This window comes from Oncorhynchus keta, chromosome 31 (genome assembly GCF_023373465.1).
Source record: "Oncorhynchus keta strain PuntledgeMale-10-30-2019 chromosome 31, Oket_V2, whole genome shotgun sequence".
Classification (NCBI taxonomy): domain Eukaryota; kingdom Metazoa; phylum Chordata; class Actinopteri; order Salmoniformes; family Salmonidae; genus Oncorhynchus; species Oncorhynchus keta.
Window position 1 is genome coordinate 27,210,181 of NC_068451.1, and position 17,705 is coordinate 27,227,885.

A 17,705-nucleotide genomic window follows, 5' to 3' on the forward strand; every position below is an offset into this window, starting at 1 on the left:
TACAGCCTGAATTCAAAATGGATGACGAAATAAGTCTCACCCATCTACACAATACATTTTTTGCAAATGTATTGAAAATGAAATATAGAAATATCTCATTTAGATAAGTATTCAAACCCCTGAGACAATACATGTTAGAATCACCTTTGTCAGTGATTACAGCTGTGAACCTTCCCAGGTCTAACAGCACACCTGGACTGTACGAAACTTGCATATTATTTAAATTCAAGCTCTGACAAGTTGTATCGTTGTGTGTCGAACTGCTTTGCTTTATCTTGGCCAGGTCACAATTGTAACTGAGAACTTGTTCTCAACTTGCCTACCTGGTTAAATAAAGGTTAAATTAAAAAAAATTAAATAAAACGTTGGTTGTTGACCATTAGACAGCCATTTAAGTCTTGCCTTATTTTCGAGTCGATTTAAGCCAAAACTAAGTAACTGCAGTGTATATTGTTTTTTAGGTTATTAAAATATGAAGACTTACTCGTGTTTTGTTTGCCCCAAACAAACCATGTATCCAAGACCTTCAAATGTTTTAATCCTTCTTGGTGTAATATCATTTGTGGATTCAAATCAAGTATTTAGTGTATAAGGACATGTTCCATAATATTGAACAAAAGACCAAGTCTTGTCTTTATGCTGCTTAGTTTAATTCAGACCAACCACCACAGTTCTTAGTCAAAATCAGCCCAACCACCTCAGTTCAGAAAATCAACATTGTTTTGAAGAAATACTTTAGTACACAAAATGCAAAGTATTATGTCAGTGTTATTTGAAGAATAGTTTATTTTTGGGGTTAATGTTTAATTTCTCCACGCTTCCTCCTGACCGTGCATTGTTGCAGCACAAGAGGGGCCTCATTATGGTTATCACACACAAATTATGCCTGATGAAATACACAATCAATGGGATTTACACATTTTGAATTTACATAGATTTTACACTCAATTGAGACTTCAGAGGAGAGAAGACAAGAAATACAAATCCACCCAATGAAGAGGAAGATATCCAAGTGGTCTCTCTGGTCTATGTTCCTCAGAGAAGATCTCCTGCAAGACAAAAACAGTCAGCCCCAGTGTTCTACTTCCCAGTCGTGTGTGTGTGGTGTGTGTGTGTGTGTGTTACCGTATGCATGCGTGCCTCACATTTAGCCACAGGTGTAAGCCACATCCAGGTACTTGTAGGTTCCTACACAGGGATCTCCATACAGAGAGTTGGACGCCGGGACGTCACACTCGCTCTTCCCATTACACCTGTGTCAACAACAGGTACAGGTTAACACTACAGTCCAGGTTAACAATAGAGTCATGTTTCTACAGTCCAGGTTAACACTAGTCATGTTTCTACAGTCCAGGTTAACACTACAGTCCAGGTTAACACTACAGTCCAGGTTAACACTACAGTCCAGGTTAACACTACAGTCCAGGTTAACAATAGAGTCATGTTTCTACAGTCCAGGTTAACACTACAGTCATGTTTCTACAGTCCAGGTTAACACTACAGTCATGTTTCTACAGTCCAGGTTAACACTAGAGTCATGTTTCTACAGTACAGGTTAACACTAGAGTCATGTTTCTACAGTCCAGGTTAACACTACAGTCATGTTTCTACAGTCCAGGTTAACAATAGAGTCCAGGTTAACAATAGAGTCCATGTTAACACTACAGTCCATGTTAACACTACAGTCCATGTTAACACTACAGTCCATGTTAACACTACAGTCCAGGTTAACACTACAGTCCAGGTTAACACTACAGTCCAGGTTAACACTACAGTCCAGGTTAACACTACAGTCCAGGTTAACACTACAGTCCAGGTTAACACTACAGTCATGTTTCTACAGTCCAGGTTAACACTACAGTCATGTTTCTACAGTCCAGGTTAACACTAGTCATGTTTCTACAGTCCAGGTTAACACTAGTCATGTTTCTACAGTCCAGGTTAACAATAGAGTCATGTTTCTACAGTCCAGGTTAACACTACAGTCATGTTTCTACAGTCCAGGTTAACAATAGAGTCCAGGTTAACAATAGAGTCCAGGTTAACAATAGAGTCCAGGTTAACACTACAGTCCAGGTTAACACTAGTCATGTTTCTACAGTCCAGGTTAACACTACAGTCATGTTTCTACAGTACAGGTTAACAATAGAGTCCAGGTTAACAATAGAGTCCAGGTTAACACTACAGTCCAGGTTAACACTACAGTCCAGGTTAACACTACAGTCCAGGTTAACACTACAGTCCATGTTAACACTACAGTCCATGTTAACACTACAGTCCATGTTAACACTACAGTCCAGGTTAACACTACAGTCCAGGTTAACACTACAGTCCAGGTTAACACTACAGTCCAGGTTAACACTACAGTCCAGGTTAACACTACAGTCCAGGTTAACACTACAGTCCAGGTTAACAATAGAGTCATGTTTCTACAGTCCAGGTTAACACTACAGTCATGTTTCTACAGTCCAGGTTAACACTACAGTCATGTTTCTACAGTACAGGTTAACACTAGTCATGTTTCTACAGTCCAGGTTAACACTACAGTCATGTTTCTACAGTCCAGGTTAACACTAGTCATGTTTCTACAGTCCAGGTTAACACTAGTCATGTTTCTACAGTCCAGGTTAACAATAGAGTCACGTTTCTACAGTCCAGGTTAACACTACAGTCCAGGTTAACACTACAGTCCAGGTTAACACTACAGTCCAGGTTAACACTACAGTCCAGGTTAACACTACAGTCCAGGTTAACACTACAGTCCAGGTTAACACTACAGTCATGTTTCTACAGTCCAGGTTAACACTACAGTCATGTTTCTACAGTCCAGGTTAACACTACAGTCATGCATTTCTACAGTACACTGCAGGTTTAAGTACCTCTTTGCTACCTTACTGGTGGTTATGGATTGGCTCAGGCAGTTGGTGTTGGCTAGCTGGTTAGCGGGCCGATTAAAGGAACACACTAGCTGGTCACGGCGGCCATAGTTGGCACTGTGGATCTGGATCGTTCCTTCATCTGAGGGAAAGGAGGAAGGAGAAAGGGGGATAAGGTACGGCTGGATGTCTTTGGTGTACAAGTGATGGTAATAAACAGTGTATAATAATGCTCTACTATATCATCATATGAGATGTGACTACACTGTACAGCAGTGTTGACCAGCTTACAACATTCTAATAGAGCAGCATACTACCCTGCATCCCACTGCTGGATTGCTTCTGAAACTAAGCAGGGTTGGTCCTGTTGAGTCCCTGGATGTGTGACCAGATGCTGCAGGAGGTGGTGTTGAAGGGCCAGTAGGAGGCACCTTTTGCTCTGGTCTAAAAAAAGATCCCATAGCCCTGTGTAGGGTGCAGTCTTTCTGATGGGACGTTAAACGGGTGTCCTGACTCTCTGGTCACTAAAGAGCCCATGGCACATATTATAAGAGTAGGGGTGTCCTGGCTAAATTCCCAAATCTGTCTCTCATACCATAATGGTCACCTAATCATCCCCAGCTTACAATTGGCTCATACATCCTCCTCTCCCCTGTAACTATTCCCCAGGTCATTGCTGTAAACGAGAATGTATCGGAGCCTCACCACATTCTCGTAGGGCATCGGAGACTCACCACATTCTCGTAGGGCATCGGAGCCTCACCACATTCTCGTAGGGCATCGGAGCCTCACCACATTCTCGTAGGGCATCAGAGCCTCACCACATTCTCGTAGGAAATCAGAGCCTCACCACATTCTCGTAGGAAATCAGAGCCTCACCACATTCTCGTAGGGCATCGGAGCCTCACCACATTCTCGTAGGGCATCGGAGCCTCACCACATTCTCGTAGGGCATCGGAGCCTCACCACATTCTCGTAGGGCATCGGAGCCTCACCACATTCTCGTAGGGCATCGGAGCCTCACCACATTCTCGTAGGGCATCGGAGCCTCACCACATTCTCGTAGGGCATCGGAGCCTCACCACATTCTCGTAGGGCATCGGAGCCTCACCACATTCTCGTAGGGCATCGGAGCCTCACCACATTCTCGTAGGGCATCGGAGCCTCACCACATTCTCGTAGGGCATCGGAGCCTCACCACATTCTCGTAGGGCATCGGAGCCTCACCACATTCTCGTAGGGCATCGGAGCCTCACCACATTCTCGTAGGGCATCGGAGCCTCACCACATTCTCGTAGGGCATCGGAGCCTCACCACATTCTCGTAGGGCATCGGAGCCTCACCACATTCTCGTAGGGCATCACCACATTCCCGAGCATCTCACCACATTCTCGTAGGGCATCAGAGCCTCACCACATTCTAGAAGGGCATCAGAGCCTCACCACATTCTAGAAGGGCATCAGAGCCTCACCACATTCTAGAAGGGCATCAGAGCCTCACCACATTCTAGAAGGGCATCAGAGCCTCACCACATTCTAGAAGGGCATCAGAGCCTCACCACATTCTAGAAGGGCATCAGAGCCTCACCACATTCTAGAAGGGCATCAGAGCCCCACCACATTCTCGTAGGGCATCAGAGCCCCACCACATTCTCGTAGGGCATCAGAGCCTCACCACATTCTCGTAGGGCATCAGAGCCTCACCACATTCTCGTAGGGCATCAGAGCCTCACCACATTCTCGTAGGGCATCAGAGCCTCACCACATTCTCGTAGGGCATCAGAGCCTCACCACATTCTCGTAGGGCATCAGAGCCTCACCACATTCTCGTAGGGCATCAGAGCCTCACCACATTCTCGTAGGGCATCAGAGCCTCACCACATTCTCGTAGGGCATCAGAGCCTCACCACATTCTCGTAGGGCATCAGAGCCTCACCACATTCTCGTAGGGCATCAGAGCCTCACCACATTCTCGTAGGGCATCAGAGCCTCACCACATTCTCGTAGGGCATCAGAGCCTCACCACATTCTAGAAGGGCATCAGAGCCTCACCACATTCTAGAAGGGCATCAGAGCCTCACCACATTCTAGTAGGGCATCAGAGCCTCACCACATTCTCGTAGGGCATCAGAGCCTCACCACATTCTAGAAGGGCATCAGAGCCTCACCACATTCTCGTAGGGCATCAGAGCCTCACCACATTCTCGTAGGGCATCAGAGCCTCACCACATTCTAGAAGGGCATCAGAGCCTCACCACATTCTAGAAGGGCATCAGAGCCTTACCACATTCTAGTTGAACATCAGAGCCTTCACACGTGATGCTGCGTGCTGCCAAGACAAACAAACAAACAGGAATTACACACCACACTGGCCACTGCTGGGCAGACATAAAAAAGACATAAATTTTCATAGCAGACATTAGTCTGGTTTTAGTGTTTTGTATTAATATACATAGAAACCGACTGACTTGCTGGGAGGCAGGTGTAGGTGGTTTCCAGGTATTTGTAGATTCCAACACAGGGGTCAGAAGTACGGAAGACTTCAGTGTTCACTTCACACACCTGTTTCCCATTGCACCTGGGGGATATCAGGAGGTAAGATGATGTATGGCTGGGATTTAATCAAACGTGGTGTCAACAAGCATGCAGCGCTTGACATTTAAAGAAACATTTGCAGTGTTTACTGTGAACATCAGGAAATTTGGCTTTAAAAAGGCACATTGATACTGCAATGTGCTTTTCAACAACGTGCCTCTGAATCCCAGCCTGTCTTTATCAAATAAACACTGTGACTGAGTGTACCACTGAGTGTACCTCTGAGAGGAACTCCAGGGTGCCTGTCTTTATCAAATAAATACTGACTGTACCTGTGTGAGAGGACCTCCAGGGTGCCTGTCTTTATCAAATAAATATTGACTGTACCTGTGTGAGAGGACCTCCAGGGTGCCCGTCTTTATCAAATAAATATTGACTGTACCTGTGTGAGAGGACCTCCAGGGTGCCCGTCTTTATCAAATAAATATTGACTGTACCTGTGTGAGAGGACCTCCAGGGTGCCCGTCTTTATCAAATAAACACTGACTGAGTACCTGTGTGAGAGTACCTCCAGGGTGCCCGTCTGTGAACACTGTGTGTTGGTCAGCTGGTTGGCAGGTCGTCCTTCTTTGCAGGTGGTTCCGTCAGTCCTTCCATACAGAGCTCTCTCAATGAAGATCACTCCAGAATCTAGCAGGGCAAGAAAAACCATGTAAAGAAACAGACAGCACTATGGAGAGACCATCAGGATAGAATGTGTGTGTTCTTACCACAGATCAGGAACTGGACGTTTTCTCCATTGTCACAGGTGACCACTCTCGTCGCTGAGTGAGAAACAATCACATATACACTGAACAAAAAATAAAACGCAACAAATGTGTTGGTCCCATGTTTCATGAGCAGAAATAAAAAATCCCAGACGTGTTCCATATGCAAAACAGCTTATTTCTCTTAAATGTTTTACAAATTTGTTTACATCCCTTTTAGTAAGCATTTCTCCTTTGCCAAGATAATCCAGCCACCTGACAGATGCGTCAAATCAAGAAGCTGATTAAACAGCATGCTCATTACACAGGTACACATACTGGGAACAATAAAATGTGCAGTTGTCACAAGACAATACCACAGATGTCTCAAGATGAGGGAGCGTGGAATTGGCATGAATGTCTACCATAGCGGTCGCCACAGAATTTCATGTTAATTTGTCTACCATAAGCAGCCGCCAACCCTGTTTTAGAGAATTTGGCAATATGTCCAACCGGCCTCACAAACGCAAACCACGTGTACACCGATCCGGGACCACCACATCCAGCTTCTTCACCTGTGAGATTGTCGGATATGCCCTCCGACGAAACATCACATGCAAAGCGTCAATACAGAACTAAGTTTAAATCGTACTACACCGGCTCCGACGCCCGTCGGATGTAGCAGGGCTTGCAAATGTTTACAGACTACAAAGGGAAGCACAGCCAAGAACTGCCCAGTGACAAGCCTACCAGTTGAGCTAAATTACTTCTATGCTCACGTCGAGGAAAGTAACACTGAAACATGCATGAGAGCATCAGCTGTTCCGGATGACTGATCACACTCGCCGCAGCCGTTGCGAGTAAGACCTTTAAACAGGTCAACATTCACAAGGCCAGACGGATTACCAGGACAAGTATTCAGAGCATGCGCTGACCAACTGGCAAATGTCTTCACTCACATTTTCATCATGTCCCTGACTGAATCTGTAATACCAACATGTTTCAAGCAGACCACCATAGTGCCCAAGAACACTAAGTTAACCTGCCTAAATGACTATTGACCCATAGCACTCACATCTGTAGCCATGAAGTGCTTTGAAAGGCTGAACACCCTTATCCCAGAAACCCAAGACCCACTCCAAAAAGCATACCGCGCCAACAGGTCCATAGATGATGCAATCTCGATTGCACTCCACACTGCCCTTTCCCACCTGGACAAAAGGAACACCTATGTGAGAATGCTATTCATTGACTACAGCTAAGCATTCAACACCAGAGTGCCCTCAAAGCTCATCACTAAGCTAAGGACCCTGGGACTAAACACCTCCCTCTGGAACTGGATCCTGCTCTTCTTGACAGGCCAACCCACGTGGTAAGGGAAGCTTACAAAACATCCGCCACACTGATCGTCAACACGTGGGCCCTCAGGGGTGCATGCTCAGTCCCCTCCTGTACTCCCCGTTTACTCATGACTGCATGGCAAGGCACGACTCAAACGTCATCATTAAGTTAGCTGATGACAACAGTGGTAGGCCTGATCACCAACAACGACGACGACGAGACAGCCTATAGCGAGGTCAGAGACCTGACCGTGTGGTGCAAGGACAACAACCTCTCCCTCAACGTGATCAAGACAAAGGAGATAATTGTGGACTACAGGAGAAGGAGGACCGAGCACTCCCCCATTGTCATCAACGGGGCTGTAGTGGAGCAGGTTGAGAACTTCAAGTTCCTTAGCATCCACATCACCAACAATATAACCTTGTCCAAGCACACCAAGACAGTCAGACTAAAAAGACTTGGCATGGGTCCTCAGATCCTCAAAAGGTTCTACAGTTGCACCATCGAGAGCACTGTGACGGGTTGCATAACTGCCTGGTAAAAAGAAAATGATGCGCTCACACACAATCACCAACGTACCTGCAGCTGGTAGTGTACAGCAAACTGCAGCCAGCACTGAAACACATCACACAGCTAGTTCAGCTTTTCTAACCTTGGTCAGTCTCATCGCAATTCTTTACAGAAGAGTAGTGTACAGCATATACAGTAAGTATATAAATAATGTACAGTATATAGTATGGTACTGCGTATAGACAGACATGGGACATCACCTAGTCCTCAGATAATACAGGATGCTGTATATTAGACCTGGGTCATACTGTTGATATTGGACTTCAATTACTTTCAATACAAACTGATATAGAAACTTCTGGAAAATACTGGAATGTATATTTTAAACGCCCTCAAATACATATTTTGTTACAAGTCAGTCAGTATACTCACAGGTGAACGCAGTCAGTCTGACAAGGAGCATGATGCTGGGTACAGGTCTGGTAGTAGCTGGTTCAGTTGTAGTAGTAACAAGTAAGATGTTACAGATGGTCACCTGGACAAATACACCTAACATTTATTGATACTTGCAAAGAACAGATCCTTGTTTACAAAGCATCAACCAGGAACACAAAGCACAGCAGATTAGCAGTCAACTCGGCAACACAGAACTAAAATCTCAGGCCAGCTCAAACCACATGTACTGTGTGATGGTGCCGTCCTCCCGTTACGCAATCACCACAGCATGAAGCCCATTTTAGTTATCGTTGGGTTTTATTTCTCTGGGTGTCAATCTACCTGTGACAATGTCACGTAATACAGTTTCAGTAAACAGTTTGGTTAATTCTCCACGGGAGACAGTCTAATTAACCAGTGCTTAATTTTAGCCGGCTGGCACGTTCCTCTTTAGACTTTCGTTGGGAACCTTTTTGCCAGATTCAGTACCTCTCCCAGAATTTCATTTTTTTTATCTTCACTTATCCCAATGTGAATATTATAATAAAAATATATCAAAGTTAATTTGAGTTGCCTCATTGGCAATTCTTCCATACAGGCCATTCCCAATATTTCAAATACAAGCACGGGAAAAGACAGGTTGGCAACCAAAATATATTTGATCAGCTTCCAAATATTGTTGTACAATGTAAAAACGAGAGAGGTGGTCTTTTGGCAGGAACATGTCGGACATCTCCAGTGAGATTACTGCCCATCATTGGGTGAGTCAGTGACACGTAACTATTTTCAGTGTCACTGACTTGCCGAATGATGCGCAGTACTCTCGCCCGGGGATGTCCGACATGTGCCACAACACCATCTCCAGACTAACTTCGTCCTCATATTCTAGCCTACAATATATGCATATCCACACACCTAGGCCAAGGCTATTGATGGATTCAAGACAAGGTGGACAAAGTAACCTGTCATTGTGATCATTTGTGCACTATTAAAGATTCTGCCAAAGTCAGTCATGTAGAATTATGCAGAATTGCATTCAATGTATTTATATAAAAGTCCACATTTTTCAGACCCTCGGCTACAAAAAAGTTACCCCATGTGTGTAGTTCTACTCTATGCCACTATACACATGCACAATCTGTTCTCAGAACATTTTGTATTATACTATACTTAAATCAATAACACTCCATTTAGTAGGATAAATCACATTTCATACCGTATGTATTAATTTGAGAACATCCATCACCCATTTTGTATGAAACATAACAAATTACAATTCATATTATATTACAAATTTGCAAAAGTAATCAAATGTTACAATTCTCGGTAGGAGGTAGGCAGCTGATGTCATATAGCTTGATAATGTTAGCTCGGCTCGGGGTTACGTTTAGGAGCTAAGGGGTTAAGGTTAGCTAAAAGGGTTCACTAAAAGGGTTAAGGGATGTGTTAGCTAACATGCTAAGTAGTTGCAGAGTAGCTAAAAAGTAGCTAGTAGTTGAACATTTGTTATTAGCTAAAGTGTCAATGTTGTTTCAAACTCGTCACCTTGGGTTGCTAGAAATTTGCCTTATATACCCACCCTGACCAACCACCATGCTTACATTTTTGTCTTAAGTAACCATACTGAATCATACTAAACTGAGTGTTCCGGATTTACTTTTACTACGTATAGTCTGAGACCAGGCTGCAATGCGATGATATGCATACAATGCTTTATTATAAAAGTGATACTCCTTCATGCGTTCCGGTACCTCAGAATTCCCCAGGTCACCCCCTTCTCGCGCTCACTTTTTGTTCCGGAACCTACCAATTTACCAATTAAGCACGGAATTTAACAAAGTTTTCATGCGCAGGTCTTCCCATATTCACATAGATGACTACACCATATGTGATAGAATCGCAAGAAGGCATTATATTGGTTTTTCATTTCAATAGTACAATCGCCAGTTACCATAGATTTACATAATTTACGCCATTTGCTATGTCCTTTGTTGTTTCTTTATTGGACCAATTACACGTGTACACTTTGTTTCAAGTTGTTTGTATTGTTTGCTTATCTCACCCTGAGCTGGCTTGTTTCTCCTGCGTCTCTGAAAGGAGCGTGCTCAGGTATTAATGATTATATATCCTATAGCAGACGTCCCCAATTACATTCAGCCGTGGGACGATTTTGCTTTTCGGGAATTCTATTAATGCCCTGGCCTGCGCCCCGGGTGAACCCGGTAAGCGTTGATTGCCTTCGTTTTGAACCAGGCCGCCTCCCGGCATTGAGCTGAGTGTCCCAAATTTGGTCGGATGGAGAATTGTACACACCATGCTTACATCACTGGGCCCGTAATCAACCAATCAAACTTTATTGGTATGGTAATATTTACCTAATTTGTCAAATCCTAAAAGAGGGTTAGCAACCTTTTGTTGTTCAATGAACAGGAGAATTACTGTCTGAAGATGGAGGAAACTGGGGTTTTGTTTGACACTACTAGTGAGTGGAGTGAAGCTAATAGTACAGAAAGTGAGAATGAGTGGGTTACAGTGGAGAAGAAAAAGGTAAACAAGAAAAGTAAAGCTATGTTGGAAAATAGGGAACCACTAGACTCGTTTTTGGTCCTCGTCAGGGTTTTGGATGAATGCTACTTGGGAAATCCGTTCAATGTCTCCAGGAAAATCTGTAATGTGTTGGAAGAAAGTGTGGAGTCGGTGAGAGTCACAAGAAGTGGTCTTATTTTTGTTTATGTCTGCGGAGCAGAAGAAGCTGTGTGTTGAGCAGTGGCGACCTGTCATTCAGGGAAGGTGGGGCTCTGAGACCAACATTTTTAGCAACAAATGTATACATATTTTTTTGGGGGGGGGCTTGCCTGTTTTGCATGTTATCTTGGCATTAATACGTGTCACATGTCAGTTTGAAACAATGTAAAAATATATATATTGAGTTAATAAAGCTGCATACAATGTTGGGCTGTGGTTCAAACTCAAAGTAGACAGCCCTCGGCTCTTGGGGGAATCCCTGCTGCTTTGTTTGTCTTTGGTCCAAATGATTAGCCAAGCAAGGGAAGTTTGCAACGCAAGCCCCTCAGCCCTCGTTTTTTAATGGAGTTTGCGAGTGTACAATTATGTTTACTTCGGAGCCTGAAAAGCCCCATAATTCAGTTTGTAAACTTAACGTAAACTTAAGCCAGAACTTAACCTCAACGTCAATATGGAGTCAACATACAAGTGTAAGTAAAAACGAATGTAATTAAGTTAGAAATTGTGCTACTAATGCACAAAAACAAGTTTTTGTTTGGTTAGCTTTTGGAAATTGTAGAAATACAACATTTTCCTCCTTCAGAAGTAGCTAAGCAGGCTAATGTTAGTTAGCGAATTAATTTGCAAGCTATCATACAGTAGGTGTATATTAATAATTATGTAGTTAATATAAGTTGACATGCAATTATATAAAGCACCCACAAGCTACCGGTGGCTGAAAACACAATAATTGCAGGATGAACAGCTCCAGACCATTTCCGGAGACCTTCTCCCTTACCTCACCTCGCTCATCAACTCATCCCTGACCGCTGGCTACGTCCCTTCCGTCTTCAAGAGAGCGAGAGTTGCACCCCTTCTGAAAAAACCTACACCTCGATCCCTCCGATGTCAACAACTACAGACCAGTATCCCTACTTTCTCTTCTCTCCAAAACTCTTGAACGTGCCGTCCTTGGCCAGCTCTCCCGCTATCTCTCTCAGAATGACCTTCTTGATCCAAATCAGTCAGGTTTCAAGACTAGTCATTCAACTGAGACTGCTCTTCTCTGTATCACGGAGGCGCTCCGCACTGCTAAAGCTAACTCTCTCTCCTCTGCTCTCATCCTTCTAGACCTATCGGCTGCCTTCGATACTGTGAACCATCAGATCCTCCTCTCCACCCTCTCCGAGTTGGGCATCTCCGGCGCGGCCCACGCTTGGATTGCGTCGTACCTGACAGGTTGCTCCTACCAGGTGGCGTGGCGAGAATCTGTCTCCTCACCACACGCTCTCACCACTGGTGTCCCCCAGGGCTCTGTTCTAGGCCCTCTCCTATTCTCGCTATACACCAAGTCACTTGGCTCTGTCATAACCTCACATGGTCTCTCCTATCATTGCTATGCAGACGACACACAATTAATCTTCTCCTTTCCCCCTTCTGATGACCAGGTGGCGAATCGCATCTCTGCATGTCTGGCAGACATATCAGTGTGGATGACGGATCACCACCTCAAGCTGAACCTCGGCAAGACGGAGCTGCTCTTCCTCCCGGGGAAGGACTGCCCGTTCCATGATCTCGCCATCACGGTTGACAACTCCATTGTGTCCTCCTCCCAGAGCGCTAAGAACCTTGGCGTGATCCTGGACAACACCCTGTCGTTCTCAACTAACATCAAGGCGGTGGCCCGTTCCTGTAGGTTCATGCTCTACAACATCCGCAGAGTACGACCCTGCCTCACACAGGAAGCGGCGCAGGTCCTAATCCAGGCACTTGTCATCTCCCGTCTGGATTACTGCAACTCGCTGTTGGCTGGGCTCCTGCCTGTGCCATTAAACCCCTACAACTCATCCAGAACGCCGCAGCCCGTCTGGTGTTCAACCTTCCCAAGTTCTCTCACGTCACCCCGCTCCTCCGCTCTCTCCACTGGCTTCCAGTTGAAGCTCGCATCCGCTACAAGACCATGGTGCTTGCCTACGGAGCTGTGAGGGGAACGGCACCTCAGTACCTCCAGGCTCTGATCAGGCCCTACACCCAAACAAGGGCACTGCGTTCATCCACCTCTGGCCTGCTCGCCTCCCTACCACTGAGGAAGTACAGTTCCCGCTCAGCCCAGTCAAAACCACCTTCCGGAGACACCTGAAACCCCACCTCTTTAAGGAATACCTAGGATAGGATAAAGTAATCCTTCTCACCCCCCCCCTAAAAGATTTAGATGCACTATTGTAAAGTGGCTGTTCCACTGGATGTCATAAGGTGAATGCACCAATTTGTAAGTCGCTCTGGATAAGAGCGTCTGCTAAATGACTTAAATGTAAATGTAAATGTAAAATGTAATTTCCTGGCAGAGGCGGTCCATTTAAAAATCATTCCTTCCTCCCTCGCCCTTTGCCCTGCAAGTGTATACTCGTCAGACGTCATGATACCTCATCAGAACTGCCCACTTAATTTGAGGGCTGGGGTATAGGGTATGTCTTTTAAGTGTTTGGAATGCAGCCATGGTCTCGTTTTTTTGAGTAAGGCAACTCCAAAATGCAGGTGTTTCAGCCTAGCTCAGTGCTTTCTGTGGTGGTGGGGCTGGACAGCAGAAGATAGGAGCATTGTGCCGTGATTGGCTCAGTGTTCTGTCACTCATGGGGTCCTTATGCAACAGCCAAGCTTAAGTCCTTTGAAAGGGTAGACATCCATTTCAGCCAGTGTGCGGGGGGCACTGGTTAGTCGGTACAGTATTTTTGATTGGACTGATCATATCAACATCTTACTTTCACGATCTTAATTGTGAAATAATGAAGAGAAATATAGATAAAACATATCGGTGCTCATCGGCCATTGGACATAAACATCACACAACAATTTGGAGATCGCAAATTCAACAATGAGTGGTGTGTAAGGAATTGGTGACAGTGCCTAACTGCAAGCGTTGCAGCTGGGAAGTCGGGAATAAACAGCTCAAACTGGGAAAATATATTTTGAACGGTCATTCAACTCAGAATTGTAAATCTGTCATCTTTCTCTTTGATGATAAAATTTGTCCACAAGGAGACAGCCGCGCCATTTTCCTGTTCAAGCATATCACAACAAGTGAGTCCAAAAAGGTCTTATGCTGCTTCATAAATGATGTACTGTAGGATACCAGAGAGATATCTATATTGTAGCTAAGAAAGTAATACTAAGTGTATGTTGTGTAGTAAGCTGTTAGTAGCCCATGTGCCTCACCCTAATAATTTGGTCTATTTTCACCAATGTGGTATTGTAAACACATTGTTCCTGGCCGGTGTGTGCTTGTTTACTAAATTGTATTGTACAGCTCTGACAGTGCTACTGATAGTAGTGATGGTGCTTGTTTTTTTCAAGGCACTAAATGAGGCTGAATTAACTGTTTCACTGCCCTACAAGGCTCTGCTGAAAGCCAGGTGTAACAGTGGTAAGGTGTTGGGACTCTGCTGTTGGGACAGCTTTATGTAGGCCCTAACAGTTTGTGGGCACCGTTTATCACCGTTCTAGGGCAATTCATGTATTGCTTAGTGTTGTTGTGTAGTTGCTTTACTGGTATGCACCCACTTTAAGAAATAATCATTTTTGCTTCACTAAGATGTACATGCTAAAATCGCCACTGGTGTTAAGACAAAAAATATATAATTGGAATGTTTCCTGTATGGATTTTCGTAGCAGGGAGGCTATCAAGGGGGTTATTTATTGGGTGGAGCAAGAAATAAAGGCAGAAGATATAACGGAAGACATAGATGGAGTTGTTGGTGCACGCCGATTGACCTGTATGGTGGACGGAGAAAAGAAGTTCACTTCATCCATGCTACTGTTCTTTGATGAAGAGTCTCTCCCTTCTCATATAAAGTTAGGATTCATGAGATACCCTGTATGAGCTTTTGTGCACAAGCCTCTTCAGTGTCATGAATGTAAAAGATCTGTCAAGTGTGTGCAGAAGGGAAGAATATCGTTTACCAGATGAAGGGAAATTCTGCAAATGTGGAGGTGAACATGTGCCTTAATTCTTGGAGAATTTTTTATTTAGTTTTTATTTAACCAGGTAGGCAAGTTGAGAACAAGTTCTCATTTACAATTGCGACCTGTCCAAGATAAAGCAAAGCAGTTCGACAGATACAACAACACAGAGTTACACATGGAGTAAAACAAACATACAGTCAATAATACAGTATAAACCAGTCTCTATACAATGTGAGCAAATGAGGTGAGAAGGAAGGTAAAGGCAAAAAAGGCCATGGTGGCAAAGTAAATACAATATAGCAAGTACAACACTGGAATGGTAGTTTTGCAATGGAAGAATGTGCAAAGTAGAAATAAAAATAATGGGGTGCAAAGGAGCAAAATAAATTAATTAATTAAATACAGTTGGGAAAGAGGTAGTTGTTTGGGCTAAATTATAGGTGGGCTATGTACAGGTGCAGTAATCTGTGAGCTGCTCTGACAGTTGGTGCTTAAAGCTAGTGAGGGAGATAAGTGTTTCCAGTTTCAGAAATGTTTGTAGTTCGTTCCAGTCATTGGCAGCAGAGAACTGGAAGGAGAGGCGGCTAAAGAAACAATTGGTTTTGGGGGTGACTAGAGAGATATACCTGCTGGAGCGTGTGCTACAGGTGGGAGATGCTATGGTGACCAGCGAGTTGAGATAAGGGGGGACTTTACCTAACAGGGTCTTGTAGATGACATGGAGCCAGTGGGTTTGGCTACGAGTATGAAGCGAGGGCCAGCCAACGAGAGCGTACAGGTCGCAATGGTGGGTAGTATACGGGGCTTTGGTGACAAAACGGATTGCACTGTGATAGACTGCATCCAATTTGTTGAGTAGGGTATTGGAGGCTATTTTGTAAATGACATCGCCAAAGTCGAGGATTGGTAGGATGGTCAGTTTTACAAGGGTATGTTTGGCAGCATGAGTGAAGGATGCTTTGTTGCGAAATAGGAAGCCAATTCTAGATTTAACTTTGGATTGGAGATGTTTGATATGGGTCTGGAAGGAGAGTTTACGGTCTAACCAGACACCTAAGTATTTGTAGTTGTCCACGTATTCTAAGTCAGAACCGTCCAGAGTAGTGATGTTGGACAGGCGGGTAGGTGCAGGTAGACCCTCCGATTTGACACACTGAACAGAGAAGTAGTTGGTGAACCAGGCGAGGCAATCATTTGAGAAACCAAGGCTGTCGAGTCTGCTGATGAGGATGTGGTGATTGACCACCGCCAGATCAATGAATACGGCTGCACAGTAATGTTTCTTATCGATGGCGGTTAAGATATCGTTTAGGACCTTGAGCGTGGCTGAGGTGCAGCCATGACCAGCTCTGAAACCAGATTGCATGGCAGAGAAGGTATGGTGAGATTCGAAATGGTCGGTAATCTGTTTGTTGACTTGGCTTTCGAAGACCTTAGAAAGGCATGGTAGGATAGATATAGGTCTGTAGCAGTTTGGGTCAAGAGTGTCCCCCCCCTTTGAAGAGGGGGATGACCGCAGCTGCTTTCCAATCTTTGGGAATCTCAGACGACACGAAAGAGAGGTTGAACAGGCTAGTAATAGGGGTGGCAACAATTCCGGCAGATAATTTTAGAAAGAAAGGGTCCAGATTGTCTAGCCCGGCTGATTTGTAGGGGTCCAGATTTTGCAGCTCCTTCAGAACATCAGCTGAACGGATTTGGGAGAAGGAGAAATGGGGAAGGCTTGGGCGACTTGCTGTTGGGCGTGCAGTGATGTTGATCGGGATAGGAGTAGCCAGGTGGAAAGCATGGCCAGCCGTAGAAAAATGCTTGTTGAAATTCTCAATTATGGTGGATTTATCAGTGGTGACAGTGTTTCCTATCTTCAGTGCAGTGGGCAGCTGGGAGGAGGTGTTCTTATTTTTTTGAGTTAGTGTTGCAGGAAGCAATTTCTGCTTGAAAAAGCTAGCCTGGGCTTTTCCAACTGCCTGTGTATAATGGTTTCTAGCTTCCCTGAACAGCTGCCTATCACGGGGCTGTTCGATGCTAATGCAGAACGCCATAGGATGTTTTTGTGTTGGTTAAGGGCAGTCAGGTCTGGGGAGAACCAAGGGCTATATATGTTCCTGGTTCTAAATTTCTTGAATGGGGCATGTTTATTTAAGATGGTTAGGAAGGCATTTTAAAAAAATATCCAGGTATCCTCTACTGACGGGATGAGATCAATATCCTTCCAGGATACCCCGGCCAGGTCGATTAGAAAGGCCTGCTCGCTGAAGTGTTTCAGGGAGCGTCGTTTGACCGCTGACCCATTACGGATGCAGGCAATGAGGCAGTGATCGCTGAGATCTTGGTTGAAGACAGCAGAGGTGTATTTAGAGGGGAAGTTGGTTAGGATGATATCTATGATGGTGCCCGTGTTTAAGGCTTTGGGGAGGTACCTGCTAGGTTCATTGATAATTTTTGTGAGATTGAGGGTATCAAGTTTAGATTGTAGGATGGCTGGGGTGTTAAGCATGTTCCAGTTTAGGTCGCCTAGCAGCACGAGCTCTGAAGATAGATGGGGGGCAATCAGTTCACATATGGTGTCCAGAGCACAG

At 44.7% G+C, this 17,705-nt stretch overlaps 1 protein-coding gene across 1 annotated transcript in view; it reads right to left on the reverse strand.

Annotated features, from left to right (window-relative positions):
* Nucleotides 1-768: 768 nt before the first annotated feature.
* The window catches only part of LOC118380647 (L-rhamnose-binding lectin CSL1-like), a 32,024-nt gene continuing 15,087 nt past the window's right edge, over nt 769-17,705 (reverse strand). Inside the window, exons 11-20 of the mRNA XM_052489272.1 lie at nt 10,505-10,546; nt 8,440-8,542; nt 8,077-8,112; nt 6,181-6,234; nt 5,965-6,100; nt 5,344-5,453; nt 5,160-5,204; nt 2,880-3,018; nt 1,146-1,253; nt 769-1,049 (exon numbers count right to left, since the gene is read on the reverse strand). Coding sequence (XP_052345232.1) covers nt 1,148-1,253; nt 2,880-3,018; nt 5,160-5,204; nt 5,344-5,453; nt 5,965-6,100; nt 6,181-6,234; nt 8,077-8,112; nt 8,440-8,542; nt 10,505-10,546 — 771 coding nt within the window. The 3' untranslated portion in view covers nt 769-1,049; nt 1,146-1,147. The remainder of the gene's footprint in view (nt 1,050-1,145; nt 1,254-2,879; nt 3,019-5,159; nt 5,205-5,343; nt 5,454-5,964; nt 6,101-6,180; nt 6,235-8,076; nt 8,113-8,439; nt 8,543-10,504; nt 10,547-17,705) is intronic.